General features: G+C 46.9%; 1 protein-coding gene across 1 annotated transcript; it reads left to right on the plus strand.

The window, feature by feature from the left end:
- Nucleotides 1-149: 149 nt before the first annotated feature.
- LOC103191014 (MOB kinase activator 1A) lies at nt 150-16,767 on the plus strand. Its single transcript, XM_042344480.1, has 6 exons — nt 150-383; nt 5,589-5,755; nt 7,590-7,683; nt 9,163-9,296; nt 9,661-9,824; nt 13,713-16,767. Exons 1-6 carry the CDS (start codon nt 370-372, stop codon nt 13,788-13,790), a joined length of 651 nt encoding a protein of 216 aa, XP_042200414.1. The 5' UTR covers nt 150-369; the 3' UTR covers nt 13,791-16,767.
- Nucleotides 16,768-19,217: the final 2,450 nt, after the last annotated feature.

A 19,217-nucleotide genomic window follows, 5' to 3' on the forward strand; every position in this document is an offset into this window, starting at 1 on the left:
TGTCGGTGAGCAAGGGGGCGGGAGAGAAGGGGTGATTCCGGCCAGTGGTTGGTCGCAGCCTGCTGTCAATCACCGGTGAGGGGTGTGTGGGGGGGGGGAGTGATTTGCGTAGCCTCGCGAGACGCGGAGCGCCGCTGGCCCGCGCGGGGGGGGGGGGGGAGGGGACGGGAGGCTGCGCGCGCGGAGCGGGAGCGCGACGACAACTTCTCGACTTTTCTCCGCTGAAGAAGCCGTTTTGATTCCTTCGTCCTCCCGTTTCCCGGTCACGGCCTCTGGAGCGTAAATGTCCGGTCGGCCCGGCCTGGCACACGCCGCACCAGGACCTCGCCCGCTTCACCCGCCCGAGCGACACGACGAGAGCGGAGGAAAATGAGCTTCTTCTTGTGAGTAACAGCGGCTTCTCCCCCCCTCCCCCCCCCCCCCCCTCCCCCCGTTTCCTGTTGGGCTCAGTCAGGCTTCACAGGCCCCGTCTCAGCTCGTTTTATTTCTTTTTTATTTTTCTCTTCAGCCTCTCCTTTCTTCCCGGGTTGACCTGTGTTGGGTGACCCCGCGGCAGTCACTCGGAGCTCTGCTGTGAGTCGATTGGGCGGATCGCTTTTCAGGGGTTGACAATAATACCATTTTTTTTAAAAAAAAAGGAAGAAGAGAGAAAAAATAATCATAAGCATTTGGGTCACCCGGTCCGTCCCCGACTGTCTGTGGGACGCAGCTGCGTGCAGTCGGCCTCCGCCTTTTGCCCACAAAATATACTGACTGCACTTTATAGTATATTCTGTGAAGCGCTTTGAGACGTCTCGATGATGCAGTGAGGCGCTGCACCAAATGCAAGGATTATTATTATTATTATTTCCATTTCTCAAGCGCTTCCAATTCCGTAACCTTCACCCTCACACAGCTCGCCAGCGATCTCTGCTTTTGCTCATCGCCGGATCAAAGACTTTACCTTCCTCTCTCATTATCTCTCTATCGCTCCTCTCTATCTCAGCCTCTTTCTCTATGTCTCTTCCTCCATTCTCTTAAGTTTCCGTTGCTCCCCAAAAGTAATAACAATAATAACTTGGCCGTTTCAATCCACGACTGTTTGTGGGTCACTGCTGTGTGCAAGTGGCTGCCGCACGTTGTCCACAAAATGTACAGTCACTGCACTTTACAATGCATCCTATGAAGCGCTTTCAGACATTTCGAAGATGTAATAAGATGCTGTATCAAATGCAAGGATTATTATTATTATGACCCATTAAATCTTTCTTTTTCGGGGTGATTATATTGGCTATTGCGCTATAGTGTGTGTTTCCCCCCCACCCAGTTTATATAGGCTTCTATTATCGTGCAATGTTCTCCTCTCCTGCACACGTAATCTATAAGTCTGCATGTTGATCGATCTGAGACTTAAAATCTTACAGCCCAGAAGGAGGCGATTTGGCCCATTGTGCCTGTTCCACTCTTGTTCGAAAGAACTTTCTAACTAGTCCCAATACTCTGCTCTTACCTGCACATTTTTCCTTTTCAAGTACCTTTTGAAACCTACTATTGAATCAAGCTTTTTTTCAAAAAAAGGAATATTTTGTGGTGTCACTCACGCCTTTAAAAACAAAATCTCTCCCAGCATTGTATTTTTTTTCATACAATCAGCCCGTTTATGGGTCAGACTTTCTGAGTATTAATCTAGAGATTTTGGTGATCAGCCTTGTGGTGAATTGTTTTTCTCTTCTCTGGAAGAGGTTGGGGATTCTCAATTTGGTTTGTATACTCTCAACCATGGTGATGGGTTTCTGCATATGACAGGCACCAGGTTGACACCCCACACCCCCACACAAAAAAGGAGAGTGAGGATCTTGAAATCAATCTGATGGCAGATAGTGGAGCTTGGCAAGGACATGAGTGATGGGCAGTTGGACACACTAAATTAACGAAACACCCATGACAACACTAATCTGTGTTGCTTTGTTGCCGTCTTGTTGCTACTAGGTGCCCAGTTATATTGCTGCTAAATGAAACCCAGCACATTGTGCCAGCTGCTCCTTTTGTGATGACATGCTTGGGTGGTAATAGGATATGGGTTTGCCTTCGTGATCCTACATGCTCGGAACTCATGACTTTACTGGCGTGTAGGCTCAAATGGAGGAAGTGAAATCTGTATTGCTTCAGGGTTTACCCAGCTTCTTGATGGGGTAACGAAACCTAGAAGGAGAACAGGAAAAGTTTTTTTTAACAAAATGTTATTGATTAGGTTGCTGAGCTTGGGGGATTGCAAGAAATTTCCACCCATACTGCTCTCCGAGTTAATTTATAATGACAGTAGTAAGACATTGTCAATACTGGAACCACCAACAATCTCATTTAACAACTATTTGTGGCACCTTACCAGACTCAACATGCCTGCTGTATTTGCCCACAGATATTCGCTTTTTTCCACCTCTACCACATTGCCCACCTCCGCCACATTGCTCACCTCCATCCGTACCTCACACCCACAGCAGCCTAAACCCTCGTCCATGTCTTTGTCACTTCCTGGCTGGACTTCAAATGCCCTCCGTGCTGGCCTCCCCAGTTCCACCATTGATAAAATACAATGAATTCAGAACTCCGCCGCCCGGATACTAACCTACGCAAAACTCTGGATCCCATCACACCAGTTCTTGCCAGGCCTCACTAGCTCCCAATTTACGAACGGATCAACTTCAAGATTCTCTCAATTTCAAATTTCTTCATGCTCTCGCCCTCCCTACCTTTCTGACTTGCTCACCACCCACTGCCTCCGCTCGGCTGGCTCCGGCCTCCTGTTCGTCCCTCCGTTCCACCATTGCCAGCTGTGCTTTCAGTCACAATACCCCGACACTCTGGAACATTCTCCCCCAATCCTTCTGCCTTGCCCCCTCCCCACGTTCAAATCCCAACTAAAGACCTTCCTTTTTGATCGTGCTTATGGTTACCTCCCTCTCCCCCTGGCTTGAGGTCCATTTGGCCACCGCCACTGTTAAGCGCTCCAGGGTGCTCCCCGGCGTGAAGGGCCATAAGTTGTTGTTGTTCACTACATCAAACAGCAATTCCTGTGAAGTGTCATATTGTAGCTGTTGAATCAAATTAAAGTTTTAATATAAGAATAAAGTAATACAGTACAAATTAAAGTTGTGCTCTCAGGGTGAGGATAATATACAGATACTCAGTTGTTACATTAATCACTGGTAGGTCAGGTGTCATACAGCAATTTTGCCATTTGAAACTTCCAAATGAAAATTTATTGCAACTTTGGGGTCAGTTTTGAGTTTCTAGAAGAGGCTAGATTTAAGCAAGAGGAGCGTATTCCAACAGTTTGTCTCAGTCCTTAATTAGAACTATAACACAAGGTTTACTAAAGCCCACAATAATTGGCCCTTATAGTTTATAACATTTGAATCAAATCTCTGGAGTATTTCTTTTAAGCATAATTTGTGGTAAAGGAAATGTTGAATTTGTATTCAACTGGGGGGGGGGGTGGGGGGTATGAATGAAACATCTCAGCTGTATTTTGTCACCAGTTGGGCCAAATGGACCATTTTTATGCCATATCAGTCTCGGTAACTTAGAGTCATTAAGAAACTAATCACCTCAGCCTTCTTTCCAGACATCAACTAATTTCCATTCCATCAACACATTTCTATATCACGTGCACCAAAAATAGCTTGTAATTACTTATTTCATCCCCCCTGCAAAACCCCCCTATGGTATGAAAATTGTCCACGTCTGATCTACATTGGGAGGAAGTGGGCAGAAATTGTTAAGAGGTTTCCATTTAAAAAAAAAGCTACAAAAACATTATTAACCAGTTTCGCCAAACGATACCCCATTGCTGCCATCATAACAGTCCAGGAACAGTTCACAGAGAAGCAACGAGACAGTGTCTGTCATGACAGAGCTGCACTATCAACTGACTTACCTGTGACAGGGAAGAGCCCTTTATGGTAATCTAGACTTTTAAAATATCCCAGAACCTACCTCGCATCCTATCACCATTTGGATGCTATGTATACAAGTGCTTTAACACTCCCACAATATACCCGGCCAGTGACCACGGAACACTTTAGATCTTCTGGAGGAGGTTTGGAACAAGCAGGAATTATTGACTTTAGCCCTTGCTCTCGCTGGGCTTAGGCTGCGGCAACGGAACTGCCTATCTTTAGTTGTAGGTATTGTCAGCCAAACCCTTTTTGCCCATAACGTCTAATTTCCTGACACTGATCTCCTTGGTGTCATCATTATGTCTGTGCTTTTAAACACTCACTTCCTTCTCCTCTCCCCACAAAATAAAATGTTTTTACAGTTTGGTTCCACAATAACACGACAGTTTAATACTGGCATTGTCAGAAAGCACACTGTAGTGAAGGAAACTACTCAGAAACCAGCCTGATTACTTGTGCTGAATGAACTCATTATGCGGTGTGTGAATCTTCCCCTTGGAGAGAGTGATTCATAACAGCTATGGTTCCACAAGTGCAATCACAAGATGCCTCGCCCAAATGATCATGGTGACCATGTGAGTGTGCACACACCGCAATAATAATAAGCTGGACATTTGATCTTATCATGTCTTAATTTTGCTTCGCAGAGTTTTTCTGTAAAGTGTAATAACTGTATTGATAGGCAAATACAACAGCCACTTTGTACAATGTCCTACAATCAGCTGAGAGGTGAATGAGTGAATTTCTTTCTCATGGGGACGGTTGACCAGAACACACACAGGAGAGATATTATATATATAATATATACACACACACACAGAATATCATCTGCTCACATTGATCCCACATCGATCATTTTCAGAAAACATTTAATAATTCATAGAAATGCAAAGATCACCCTTGGGCAGAGTTAACATTGCTTATCTGACATTTGCACAGTGTGGTGGGGTGATGGGGACAGGGTGAGAGAAGACAGCTGGCTACTATGATTCCTTTTAAAGTTACTTTTCACACTTACAATTAGCAGCGAGTTAAATCTATGAGGTGAGCACTCCACCAGAAATAAGTTTTGCTTGTCTGCTGTTTTGCAACAGCTCTAACCTCAGGCGTTTAAAAAGAGAGCTCACCACATACTGTAGCTAAATGTCCGTATATCCTGTGCAGAAAGGGAAGTGGAACATCATTGTCACAGTGCTGAAGGTGGACAGACTTAAAGGGCCATATGCCTGTGTGAAAGACAACCCCGTGGTGAACCTGAAAAGCTTTCAACAACCTGCATTTATATAGCTCACTATCACACAGGATAGTGAGCGTCTCAGAGCACTTTTCATTGTACTCTGCCTTCAAGGCCTAAAATCACCCCCTGACATGCTATCCACGTTTACACTATTTGCTGAAATTCTCTGAAATAACACCAGGGAGGTGTAACATTTTTAATTTGGACCTCAGGTGGGGTGGTGAGGTCTTTTCTGGTGCATGATACTGTCACACAGCCCCTTATAGAGTTACAGGTTTATTGAACCACTTGCTGCACTGTATTGATCACCTGTAGTTTCTGGTGTCTGTTCTGGCCCTGCCTGTCAGTTTGGCAGTGGCTATTGGTGCCTGTTGAGGTTGCTGGCGAGTGACTGATATTTGCTTCGTCTACAGCTCCACTCGTCACTCGAAAACTTTTAAACCAAAGAAGAACATTCCTGAAGGTTCTCATCAATATGAGCTTCTCAAACATGCAGAAGCCACCCTGGGCAGTGGGAACCTCCGCCAGGCTGTTATGTTACCAGAGGGAGAGGACCTCAATGAATGGATTGCAGTCAACAGTAAGTTTAAGAGAAAGGCCATGAGATCTGTTAACATAAGAACATAAGAAATGCTAGGTGAAAAGAGATCAAAGCCCATCTAGTTCCACCGTCCTGGTGGTTGCATGCCTCTATCCCTTCTCTGATGATGTACTGTAAATCTCCCTGTGAAGATGTGATCGCACTATTTATATATCTGTTTGATAGCCTGGACCTCATGTTTCTGTTCTGCAGATGATTAGCCTGTGGTGAGTTGTGGTCAGAGGTGCGTCAATTCACCAGGTACCATTTTGACCCCAAAGGGTATAGTTTTTGGATTGTGACTGGGGGAAGGATGGGGGGTGAGGTAGAGTCTCAGGGGAGGGAAGGCAGAGAGCTTTCTTGAGGGGGTGGGTGGGGGAAGAGGGATGATTTTACTGTTGCAATGGGGAAGCTACATAGTCAGAGCTTTCTTTTTTCTAACTGGTGGAATAGCTTGTGACACAGTAATTGACCTGAAGCAAGACATGGGAGGGAGGGAGGGGAGCAGCAGTTGAAGGATTTGCAAGTAAAATAGCAGACACTATCCTGCATGAGGGGCAATAAATAAAGGCAAGTTTTGCCTTCCACTATGGGAAGCTACAGTATCCAGCTCATCAGTTTTCAGACAGAATCCATCTCAGGTGCACGGGGAATAGGTGTTTGGGGACACTACCCCTCTTGAAATCCGCTAAATAAATGTAAGTTGTTGTTTGCACAAGGCGTGCAAATATAGCTCCAATGTGATTTTTTTTATTTGAAGGTAATGGACAAGAGAACCACCATTGTTGAACACCACAATATCAGCACATTCCTATTTATAGCTGTTCTGAACTCCTTGTTTCCTTTTTCTGATAAGACTGGTTTCCAGAAACTAAATCACCTCGGCAACCGAGAGAAAGGAGGAGACAGAGAGCTGGGCTGTCTGCCTGACCAGGGCCAGTAGCTTAGCTCAGCTCGCTGGCAGGCTGCTTCCCGTTTTCATAACTGTTCCATTTTAGAAGCCCAAGTTTGGTGTTTGAGGATTTTGTGTTTTTGTCTGTGACCATACATTGCTATTAAACATTAACAACAGTGTCGGAGCATGACACCGAGCCGGGGGGAGGGAGGAGGTGACCATAAGATTATCGAAAAGAAGGTCTTCAGTCGTGATCTAAGAGTAGAAGAAGGCTGAGAGGTTGGGGGAAGAGGGTCCTTTGTGAATGTTGCAAACAAATAAAAATTGAAATTAGATTTCACAAACGTTAAAAACTGGCAGCGAATTGTTTATTCGCCAAAATCATTTGCCCAGTGTTGATCATTTGTTGTGTGGAGTATATTGATGAAAGTGTGTATTGAGCCCTGATCACTCAGTTCCAGTGAGTTACATTGTGCTGGGTTTGATTCTCTTTGTTTACTCTCCTTTCCTGCCATCATTGGCTGCTGTGGACAGATTCTGTTTGGCTTTGTGTCTGTTTCCTTTGTGATCAATATCGCTGTGTGATGGGTGATCAGCGAGGGTTTTTTTGGGGGTGGGAGGTGGTGTGAAAGAGCAGTAGAGAGATAATATGGTCAAAAGGGACATCAGAACCAGCATCAAAATGGAAGAAAGGAAATTGTGCAAGAGGTTTAGATTAAAGCACATTTAGAAACCATTTCTGAGAAGTGCTGAAGTCATTTTTTTATCTACATCTCNAAAAAAAAACATTTATTATACCGGGGGTTTGCTTTGTCCTGACTTGTGTGAGGAGATGAGGCTGATTTACAGTCATACGCTTGTGCTCCAGTCTCCATCACAACTATTTTATTGCCTGTGAAATGATGGTCAAAATAATACTTTGTGTTTCTTTCCTTTCAGGTGTGGATTTCTTCAATCAAATCAACATGCTGTATGGCACGATAACCGAGTTCTGCACTGAGCAGAGCTGCAGTGTCATGTCAGCAGGACCCAGGTAGGAGAGTGACCCGGATATGACATAGAGCAAAGCTGGTGATGTACACATGCTTGGTGTAATCTATTGTTTATCCCACAAAATACACAGTCAATTCATTTTAACGTATATTCTGTGAGCGCTTTAAGACATTTCAATGATGTGATAAGGCTCTGTATCAAATGTAAGGATGATTATTATTGTCGTGAAGCGCTTGAAGGCTGCTGTATCAAAGTGAAATGTATTGTAATCTTTGGTGCTTGATCTGGTTGGTGCAGGGTAGTGATGCGCTGAGATTGCTGGATTAACTGTCGGTCTGGCCTTGTTTGGTTTAGTGAAAGCCAGTGTGTAAGGCAACACGGGAGAACCTTGTGACAACTCAGCCAATGGGTTCAGTACCTCAGTCTTAAGCATGGTGATGGGTTCCTGTGAGGCTCAGACATGCTGTTAGCAGTAGGAGAAAGCAAATGGCAGGGGAAGAGAATGTGTCACGTTATATAATACTATACAGTAAAAACCTGGTTTGCTGTCACCTCAGTAATCAGCCACCTCACAATTGTGGGCACATTTTCACACACTCTTTTGTTGCCTATGTAAAAGGTAGTCTGTCTGCTTCAGTAAACCGGGCATCTCACTATTCAGGACAACGGTCGTTGTTTGCGGCCGCTACATTTGCCCCCCTCCAGCACAAATGCCATACAAACTGCTACTAACCTAGGCCTCGGCCTGCTCATGCTGTTTGCTCGACTCTGCTACTGTGGGCGGATGGATTCCGGTCGCGCATGTGCGGCGTAGGGAGTTGAGATTGCGGCAGTGGCGCGAGCAGGATATCGACTACACTTGGCGCTCGCGGCCTAACCTGAGCTCCTGTGGAGGAGTTTCTACCAGGGGCCAGGGGAACTGAGGAACAAGATCCACAGGAGAAGGAATAGGAAGAGCAACATCAAAGACACCTCTCACTTATGCTGATGCACTGGGTATGCTGGGACCAGTGAAGGGCTTTTGTCTTAATCATAGATTCAGTGTGTGGCAGCGCAGCCAGGCAAACAACACTGGACTCTTTCTTCAAGTAATGAACATTTTGTGTGATGTTAACTTCTCGTGAACTTTGAATAAGGAAACCCAAGATCTGTTTTAAATGTGACAATGCCTTTATGGTTATTGAATATTTATCCAATGTAATTTTAAAGGTCACTATGTTCATATAATCTCGTTTCAGTAATCTGGTCACGTTTGCCCAGTCACTTGAGTGACCGGGTTCGTTAGGTTCTACTACAATGATATTATTAATCCTTGCATTTGATACAGTGCCTTATCACACCTTCAACACATCTCGTTTCACAGGATAGACTGAAGTGGATTGACTGTATTTTGTGGGTGAAACGCGTAGCCAATTGATGTTGTTGTAACATGAGATGTATGAGCGGTGTGTTATCGGGAGCGTTGTAGATCACTCCTACATGGTTCTGCTCCTCAAGCTGTCTATCTCTTCCCTTGCAGATATGAATATCACTGGGCTGATGGCACGAATATCAAAAAGCCAATCAAGTGTTCAGCTCCAAAGTACATCGACTACCTTATGACCTGGGTTCAAGATCAGTTAGACGATGAGACCCTCTTCCCCTCAAAGATAGGTGAGAGCCGTGTCCCTCCCTGCGTGGGCTGGGCTGTGCCAGACCATACCAAAAGGAGCCACGGGCTGCTCTCAGCCCCACCAGCAACCAGGAATGCAAGGAGGTGGGAGGGCATGCGACTCAGCACAGATTGGGTGTATGTGGGCGGGGTGACGGCCACTGATCTCCCCACATCCTCTGCTGAGGGCACTAATTCATGCTGAGCTACTGTTCCTCCCTTCTCCTGGCTTTGTGAGTCCCTTCTCAGTGTAGAGGGGAGGCGACCGACACAGCGCTGACACTGGGGACGGCATGTCTTGAAGCACAGCCTGGCCTTGCAGAAGACCCTCTGTTTCTTGGTGCTGACCATGTTCCTTTGTTACAGGAGTGCCGTTCCCCAAGAACTTCATGTCTGTGGCCAAGACCATCCTGAAGCGGTTGTTCCGGGTTTATGCACACATCTACCACCAGCACTTTGACTCCGTCATGCAGCTGCAGGAGGAAGCCCACCTCAACACTTCCTTCAAGCACTTCATCTTCTTTGTCCAGGTAAGACCCCCTCCCCCGCGCCCCCAACACTGGCAAGTAAGATCCCCCCCAACCCTCTTTCCCCTCTGCCTTTGATTACATTGAACATTCTCCCTGAAGCCCCAGGGAGTAGTTGTGTCAAGCTAGCAGTGGGCGTTGCTGTTTGAGTGAGTGTGTATGTTGGCTGTGCAGTCACCGGGTGGTGCTGTACAGTGACTTGAGTTACTGATCTCTGGGCTTCACTAACCCAGCGGTCACAGACCAGTACTGCAGTTAAACACTCCATTTTGTGATTTTTGTGAAGGGCAGCAAACCACACACAGACTTTTAAAGACCAAACATACAGTTTCCCAACTGCATGCATTGCCTCGCCACTGTTCATCTTGCTGGGGACCTCACCCTACACCTTGTTTTGTGTCATAAAAATACACAGCCTGAAAGGATTCAGGAGCTTTACAGCAGAACAAGAAAACCACGATCAGACTTTGCCCTTGCAATCTTGAGTCTGTGCCTATCTAGAAAACCTGGACACAGTGCTGTACACCATGTGCCAGACTGGTACATGGAGTCTCTGCCAGTGTGCCACAGTCTTAGGGTTAGGGTTAGCCTCCCAGCCACGCTCTTTCCTCTCCACCCATGCATTATTCGAACCCCTTCAGTCGGGTTTCGGTGCTGCCCATAGCACAAAAACTGCCGTGGTCAAGGTCACCAATGACATTTTGACCATCTGCGACCAGGGCTCCCTCTGCCTCCTCGTCCTCCTCGACCTATCAGCAGCATTCGATACGATCGACCACGCTATCCTTCTCCACCGCCTGTCCTCCCACCTCAACCTTCAAGGCCCTGTACTTGAGTGGTTTAGGTCGTACCTCTCCCACCGTCTTCATTTTGTTTCCACAAACGGCTTTTCCTCCACCCCCCGCACTGTCTCGTGCGGTGTCCCTCAGGGCTCTGTCCTCGGTCCCTTCCTCTTCACCCTCTATATGCTCCCCCTGTGGTGACATCATCCGCAGACATGGGGTTAACTTCCACATGTATGCGAATGACACCCAACTCTACTTTTCCTCCTCTACCCTCAACTCCACGACCCCCGATGTCCTGACAGCTGTCTGTCCGACATCGAGTCCTGGACGAGAGATAACTTTCTTCAGCTCAACGTGGATAAAACTGAGGCCCTCCTGATTGGCTCACGTCAGCGCCTCCGCACCTCAGGCGCTGACAGCATCAGTATCCAAGGCTGCACTCTCCACCTCTCAAAGCCGGTCAGGAACCTCGGGGTTCTGTTCGACCCTGAGCTGTCCTTTCTTCCTCATATCCGCACCACAACCGGCACCGCCTTCCATCACCTCCGGAACATCGCCAGACTACGGCACTACCTCACCCCTCACGCGGCTGAAACTCTGGTCCACACCTTTATCACCTCAAGGCTTTATCTCTCTCCTCGTCGGCCTTCCCGCCCCTCCCTCCACACTGCAGGTCATTCAGAACTCTGCAGCTCGTGTACTGTGCCGCACCAGGATTCGCGACCACATCACTCCCACCCTCGCCCTCACCCTCGCCCTCGCCCTCGCTCGCCTCCACTGGCTCCCCATCCCCCAGAGGATCGATTTCAAGATCCTCATCCTCACCTACAAGGCCATTCACGGCCTCACTCCCTCCTACCTCTCCGAACTACTATCCCCCTACCTACCTGCCCGTACCCTCCGTTCCTCTGGCTCCGGTCTGCTCCACAACCCCCGCCCCATGGGTGGCCGGGCCTTCAGCCCCGAGGCTCTGGAACTCCATCCCCAGTGCCTTCGCCGCTTCCTCCCTTTCCTCCTTCAAGGCCGGTCTCAAGACCTTTGTCTTTGACCGTACCTTCAGCTCCCCTCTCGACTCTCTACCCCCTCCTCGCTCCCTCCCTTCCCTCCCCTCACCCTGACCATTTCCCCCCAATGCTCGGGTCCTGACCCAACTGTCCAGCGCCTTGGGACGCCCTCCCGACGTGAAAGGTGCTCTATAAATGGAATCTTCTTGTTGTTGTTGTTTGTGCCACTGTGGCACACTGGCACAGACTCCATATGCCAGTCTGGTGCCAGGACAGCCACAATCTGACCCTTTCCTCCTCTTGGGTTGGCAGCGGAAACTTGTCATGTTTTCCTTTTCCCTCCCCTCCATGGCTCTGTGACATCCACTTGTAGGTGTTAGGCTCTGCGCTGTGAATGGCAGACACTGGCAGTGTTTCTTTACAGCGAGACTCAGGACAGGTTAGTGGGTAGGAAGGGCTCACTTCATAAGCAGCTTGGTGATGTGATGGGAAAACTGAATGCTCCCCAGTGTGAATAGGGACACAATGGCCAGGCAGGGTGAAGGGCATGTTTCAGTGAGTGGCGTTAAATTGTGAACTCCGGCCATTGTGTGGAGACAACCGGTTCAGTTCCCACTCCCCTAAAAACAGCCGTCATCACCCCCATCCTGAAAAAAACCTTCCCTGGATCCATCCCTCCTACCGCCCCATCTCTAATCTCCCATTCCTCTCCAAGGTCCTGAAACGAGTCGTCGTATCCCAGCTCCGCTCCTTTCTCTCCCACCATTCCCTCTTTGAACCCCTCCAATCCAGCTTCCGCACTGCCCACAGCACGGAAACAGCCCTGGTCAAAGTCACTAATGACATTCTGAACATCTGTGATCAGGGCTCCCTCTGCCTCCTTGTCCTCCTCGAACTCTCTGCCGCCTTCGACACTGTCGACCACTCCATCCTCATACACCGCTTCTCACCTTACTCGATCTTCATGGACCTGCCGTTGCCTGGTTCGATTCCTATCTCTCTCACTGTCTCCACTTCGTTGTCTCTAACGGTTTCTCCTCCAGCCCCCGCACTGCCACGTCTGGCGTCCCCCAGGGCTCTGTCCTTGTCTCCTTAATATCTATATGCTCCCCCTCGGTGACATCATCTGCAGACATAGGGTCAACTTCCACATGTACGCGGTGACACCCAACTCTATCTCTCTGCCCCCACCCTCAACTCCAGAACCACTGCTGTCCTGACAGACTGTCTGTCGGACATCAAGTCCTGGATGAGGGCAACTTTCCTACAGTTGAATGTGAACAAGACTGAGGTCCTCCTGATTGGCTCACGCCAGCGCCTCCGCACCTCAGGCTCTGGGAGCATCACCCTCCATAGTTACACACTTCAACTCACCGCCAGTCAGGAACCTGGGTGTCTTCTTTGACCCTCAACTGTCTTTTCTCCCCACAAGCCATGACCCGCTCTGCCTTCCCTCACCTCTGTAACATCGCCCGACCCCGCCACTACCTCACCCCTCAGGCCACTGAAGCTCTTGTTCATGCCTTGATCACCTCCAGGCTCGACTATGCAAACGCCTGCGTGTCGGCCTTCCCAACCCCTCCCTCCACAGCTGCAGATAATCCAGAACTCTGCAGCCCATGTCCTCTGCTGCACCAAACTCCATGACCCCATCTCCCCCACTCTCGCCCGACTCCACTGCCTACCTATCCTTCAGAGGATCCAGTTCCAGATCCTGGTCCTCACATACAAAGCCCTCCATGGCCTCGCCCCACCCTACCTCTGCGACCTCCTAACCCCTACCAACACGCCCGTTCCCTCCGCTCAGCTGGCTCTGGCTGCTCCACGTCCCCCAACCCACCCATCCTAACATTGGAGGGAGAGCCTTCAGCCACTCTGCCCCCAACCTCTGGAATTCCATCCCCCAGTCACTCCGCCTCTCCCCTCCTTATCCTCCTTCAAATCTTGCCTCAAGACCTTCCTCTTCGATTATACAGCCGGCCACTTCCCTTCCCCCCAGCTCGGGTCTGTCCAGCGCCTTGGGACATCCTCCCGACGTGAAAGGCGCTATACAAATGTCATGTTGTTGTTTCGTGGCTAAACTTCTCTTCTCCCCCTTTCAGGAATTTAATCTGATCGACAGGAGAGAGCTCGCTCCACTCCAGGATTTAATTGAAAAGCTCGGATCAAAAGACAGATGAGGTTCACAAGGGATTGAAACCTTTCATTCCACATCAGTGCGATCTTACTCCCTCTCATATCTCTACCTTAAACGTCTGTGTTCCCTGCACACGTCAGTCACGTGTGATCGACCGCTGTGAGTGTGCTCGCTCTGTGTAAAAATCCACCCTCTCACCAGCTTTGCTGTGCCAATTCCTTCTGAAAACAGGAATAACTTTTAATTTCTTTTATAAAATGTCCATAGTTTTTTTAATTCTGACAAAGACTTTAGTGAATAGCCTAAAATGGGATCATAAGTGTTAAAATGCTGTCATTCTTTGATATAACAAGAAAGGTTTGTTGTCGGCCACAAGGTGTCACTAGCATGTCTAATGGATACCCACACCCAGTCACATTGTGTTCAGAAAGTTCGCTAAAAATAGCTTGTGGGAGGAAAGCTTTAACTGCCAGCTCTCAGCACTTGGACTCCTGACAGTAAGACATGGCAGCCTGAATAGCCGCCAGAGTCTGAATGTTTGACCTGCTCGAGGGAGGGAATTGAAGGGATTTCTGGGTTTGACTAAGAAGCCAAATAGCAACGACTTCTTAAATTTTGCAAAAGAATTATGTTTGTTTTAAAAAAAAACTTTTGAAGGTGTTGCCTTCCCAAGCGCAGGGACGCCCGGGGTGAATGTCAGCACCAATCATTAACCAGTCTGTCTCGGCTTTGCTAACGGCTTGTAGTTTTTTGTAGGTTGTAAAGCTAATGCGACTTTCTCCTGCTTCAGTGTGATGTGAGGTTGGTATTAATGTCACCCACCTGACTGGCTCTGAGCCTTTCCAGCCCGTCTTTTAATCTGCCAGCTTGTGCTTTGTTTAAACCTTGTCAACACTGAGTATCTCACTGAGGGATTTGTGTGTATTGTAGAATAAGAAAACTGCAAAGAAGTCTCCGTTATTCTCAAATTGTTTGACTTGCACACAGCAGGTTTGGCTGTGGCTTGAATGGGGCTCTGTGTCCTGGTGTCTCAGGGTGGGGGGGAAGGGGGTTATTCATTCGTTGGTGACTAAATGTTATTTTTTTTAAACTATTCCCACGTGTTGACTTTACTGATGGCTGAAAGCCGACACCCAGCGCTGGGGGGCCCTGGTATTACTGATCTGGATTCTGACACAGAGCTCGCACCACTGCCTATTGTCACCGATGCCTTTCTCTTTTGTAAACTTGATTAGATGCACTTTGGGGGAATGCACCCAATTGCCTTAAGTAAAACGTATTTTTAACATAAGTTAGTTAGTCCCACTCTCATTGTCTCCCATGTCTATAAGAAAAGTTTATCAGGCAACTTTGCAGGAGGTTGTTTCTCTTCCTTCTGCCCGTTGGGGACAACTAAACGGGCAGAAGGACGGGGGGAAAATGTACAAAAGAATCTAGCAATAATAAGTAGCTAAAAGAAGTGACCAACAGTGTCTTCTCCTGAATCTTGCCATCAGAGCATTGACAACGAACTGTCCGCTGGCTTTTCAGGGGCTTTTAATTGGCTCTTTTTGCTGCGTTGGAAGGCTGTGAATGTGACAGGGTTTCTGTATCAGCAGGCTCTCAGCCACTTTCTGGGACCCTGAGGGAGACGACAGGCTGCCTTAGTCGTCGCTCGCTAATGCTTTTTAAGGAGAATCTAAATTGTAAGGAAAGTCCTTTCATTGTTCAGTATTGTAACATAGTCCTTCCACATCCTGGCACCAGTCAGGAGATATATAAACTCTGTGCGACCACAAGCTGACGTTTGTCCGTCTCTAACCACCTTCCTCTCAGGGCTGAGGACCAGGTGGAATGACAGCACAGCAGGTTTCTCTGTAGAGCTCAGCAGTTCACTGTGAAACCCACCAAACCAACATTTCTGAGGGGTGGGGGGCGTTGGGGGGAACCAACCCCATTGCGGTCTTCCTGTTTTGGGGGAAATTGCAATTTTATAAGAAAATATATTTTAATAGAATGACAATTTTACTCTTGAATTCAAATACCGCAAATGTTTGAGTTGTGTATTTTTACTATGATACAACAAAGGGCTTTTCACGGCAATTTGCTTTTGTGTTGGATTTTTGCTGTGCTTTAAGATGTCCCGTTTGTCTGTGTGTGGTGGGGCGGAGGGTTGGGGGGGGTTTAGTTTCAGTGTTGAAACTTCTCAAAGGGGAGGATAAATACCAAACTAACTCAACATTGAAGATGTAATAAAATGCAATAGAAACTAGCATCAGGTATTGCGTTCTGAGGAACCTCGTTATGCCTTGAATAAGCGGCGGCTCATTGAGGTTCCACTGCGGGTTTGGAGACTAACATTGGCAGAGGTGGCAGAGATATCGACAGGTGGTGGCAGAGACAAACCCTCGCCTTTTGCTTCTGGGCACAAGTGACTTGAAAAATGTTGGCGAATTCTTTCCAGATTGTTTATAGTAAGTATAAAAAAAAAGTTAAATGCTATATAGTACGTTTACCTATTCTTACAAATTTTAATTGTAAACTTTTTTGTTTGTTTGTTAGGGTTTCGGGCGGGAGAGGGTTTGCTTATGGGGATAAAGGGCTTTTTTTCAACTAAGCACTGAAATCATCTGCTTTCAACTGTTCTCTTGGAGAGTTATGGCCAGTTCCTCATTGAGTCGAGTTAAAAGCAGGTCGATGGCGACAGGTAACTCAGATTGGGCTATGCAGCTTCCTCAGGTGGGCTTGAGATGTGCTGAATGTATAACTGCGCTGTGCCCAGGAGAGGAGCTGGACAATGTGTTGTGACCAACCTGTCAGTGCCCACCAAGCAGCAGATTCTCTCGACTAAACTTCTCAGTCGAGGAGCTAGGATTGTAGTCAGCGATAGTTTTTTTTTCTTTTCTCTATTTCCACCGCGCGCTTGTATACTATAGAGACCAGCCGTGCTCGTTTTACTTTGTTTATTTTTATGTGCACAATTTGTCAAGACGTAAGATTTGGAGAAAAAAAATTTCTGCAAATAAAATGTTTGAAGCCACCGTTGTCGCTCCATGTCTACTTTTTGTCCTGTTCGATTTTTGCTCCTTGACCGGGAACAGAAGAGACTGAGGTTTGGCACGTGTTCTACACGAGAGGGGGGACGCCACACACTCCCTCCCACCCACCTGCCCTGCAAACCTGCCAGTTATTAGCCCCTTTCCATCCTTCTTGTACATTAACACACGTGTGAAACCACTGCTGAGGGTGACCTGATATAACTCCTCATCTTACCCCAAGTGTGGCTAATGGTCCAAACCGGCTGACAGGTCGAGTCTTCGCTGTCGTTCTGAACTTGATTTGACACCCTGTGCCCCAGGAGTGGGCTGGAAAAGCAAAGCTTTGGATTCCTGCCAAGTGTTTGTCAGACGCTTCTCCTCAGTGCCAGTTGAGCTCCAGGGAGGTTTGTTTTTCTGTAACAAAATTTTCCTAAGCCATTCCCTGTTTGATGTGGGCGCAGAGGCAATCCTTCCTTTAATCGCCCAAATCTTGGCGGAATCTGCATTGAATCCAAATAGCATAAACAAGCAAATCCTCAGCCAGCGCCGATTAATAAGGAGTTTACCCAAACTCAGGGTCTAGAGTTGTGTTTGAATTGAAGTTTGCAAGTGTGTTAGTGCAATAAAATAACCAACTCCTTTACCCACCCACTTCACTCAGCATCCTACACATCCCTTCTGCTCCACCATTGGCGGCTGAGCTTTCAGTCACCCTGAAATATGGGAACTCTTTGCCTTAATCCCTCCGCGTTGCCCCTCGATCAAACTTTCCTCTTCGCTCTTGTCTGCGGTCATCTCCCTGGCTCAGCGTCGGCTCCAACACTGTCCACCGCTCTGAGGTGCAACACCGTGTAAAGGACACTGTAAATGTGTCCTGTATTGTTGATTACCCAAATAGAATATAACGTAACCTGATTTACACCTTTGCTGATGGGCTGCGTCAGTTGCTTTATCCCAGTCCCTTTGCCTCGCTCCTTCAAGACCCTCCTCTTCTCCGGTCACCCTCCAACCCTGCTTTCCACTCCTAATCCTAATCTCCAGCTCGGGTCCAAATAGTTGACTGTCCAGGGCCTTGGGACGTCCTCTCGACGTGAAAGGCGCTGTGTAAATATCATTTGTTGTTGTTGCACGACTTTCAGAATCATCACAAACAGGGACGAGAGACGAGGCTTTTTTTGAGTGCAAAAAATAAATATAAAATTTATTAAAACACCCACAATATTTCAAAATGATCAGGAATAATACATTTACAAGGAAGTTCTAAGCAAACGACCTCATTGTGTACAATTACAATACAGTCAAATCAAAATTCACGGGGCTCCGTGAATCAGCGGGGCCCTAATAATAAGAGTTACGGTAAACCGCAAACCAAAGACCACTGAGGATAAAAACAAACAAAATCAAATTGTAAAAAAAACACACCGAAATAAAAAAAATCAGCAAAGTATTTACTGTCCTAATATCTGCAGTAAAGTACACATTGATCCTATTTCCCTCTGGATTTTTTTTGTTTTAATTCTACTTTCCATCCATCAAGCTGCAAACTTTAGTTCAAGTAGCAAAACAGTGACAACTTTTTAAAACAAGATTCTTTTTCAAGTATGGTTCACAAGTTGGACCTCAGTGACCGAGGGACTTGCTACCTAAAATATATATAACAACAGATCGGTCCGTTTACACAGCCCAGCGAACAGGAAAAAAATACACATTAAAACAAACGTGGAACAATATTCTTCTGTGTAATTGTTTTTTTAATTCTTTCACAATCCATTTCTTATTTTCATTCCTCATTATTTAAATACATTAGAAAATAATAATTAAAAACGGGGGTTGGGGGGGAAACGGACGGGACAAATAGAGCTTTCAGAACATTATACACGACCGTGTGGACTTTATTATACAAAGTTTTGTGTTTTTTTCTATTTTAAGTTATCCCCCCCAAAAAAAAACAAAGAGCAAAAAAAAAACAGAACAAGTTCGAGTCTCCAACATTTACAGCGCGTGGGCAGAAATATTACAAGGTTAAAAACTAAAATCACACGGAATATTCACTGGATGTTAATTAAGGACAAGCGGAGATGACGTACAGTAAGTAGCAAAGACAAAATATCCCTGATATCGAGAGAAAAGGTAAAGCGAAAGTCAGGCCGCTCTCTCCAATCCTGTGGATTCCCGGGCAAATTCTTTAAAATTAATGTGGGATGGAATTAACTGAGATTTGTATGGGTTCCTCACCCCCCCGACCCCCCCCCCCACCCCCCCTTTCAAACAAACAGAACAACAGAAATTAGCTTTTTCAACACGGAAAAGAGGGAGAAACTTTTTCTTATTTTTTCCCTCAAAAACAAATGTACACTTTTGTGGCTTGAAAACACAACCAAACGTACGTCATCTCGTCTCGCCTTTGTGAGATTTTTTTACGAGTGAAAGTGATTCCCGTCTCAAAACACGAA

This window comes from Callorhinchus milii, unplaced genomic scaffold, assembly GCF_018977255.1.
Source record: "Callorhinchus milii isolate IMCB2004 unplaced genomic scaffold, IMCB_Cmil_1.0 Scaffold28, whole genome shotgun sequence".
Taxonomy (NCBI): domain Eukaryota; kingdom Metazoa; phylum Chordata; class Chondrichthyes; order Chimaeriformes; family Callorhinchidae; genus Callorhinchus; species Callorhinchus milii.

Bases quoted from the DNA above. Each gene is read 5' to 3' on its own strand.
- LOC103191014 (XM_042344480.1), top strand. The intron at 5,756-7,589 runs GTAAGTTTAAGA...CTTTCCTTTCAG, and splicing joins TGAATGGATTGCAGTCAACA to GTGTGGATTTCTTCAATCAA. The intron at 9,825-13,712 runs GTAAGACCCCCT...TCCCCCTTTCAG, and splicing joins ACTTCATCTTCTTTGTCCAG to GAATTTAATCTGATCGACAG.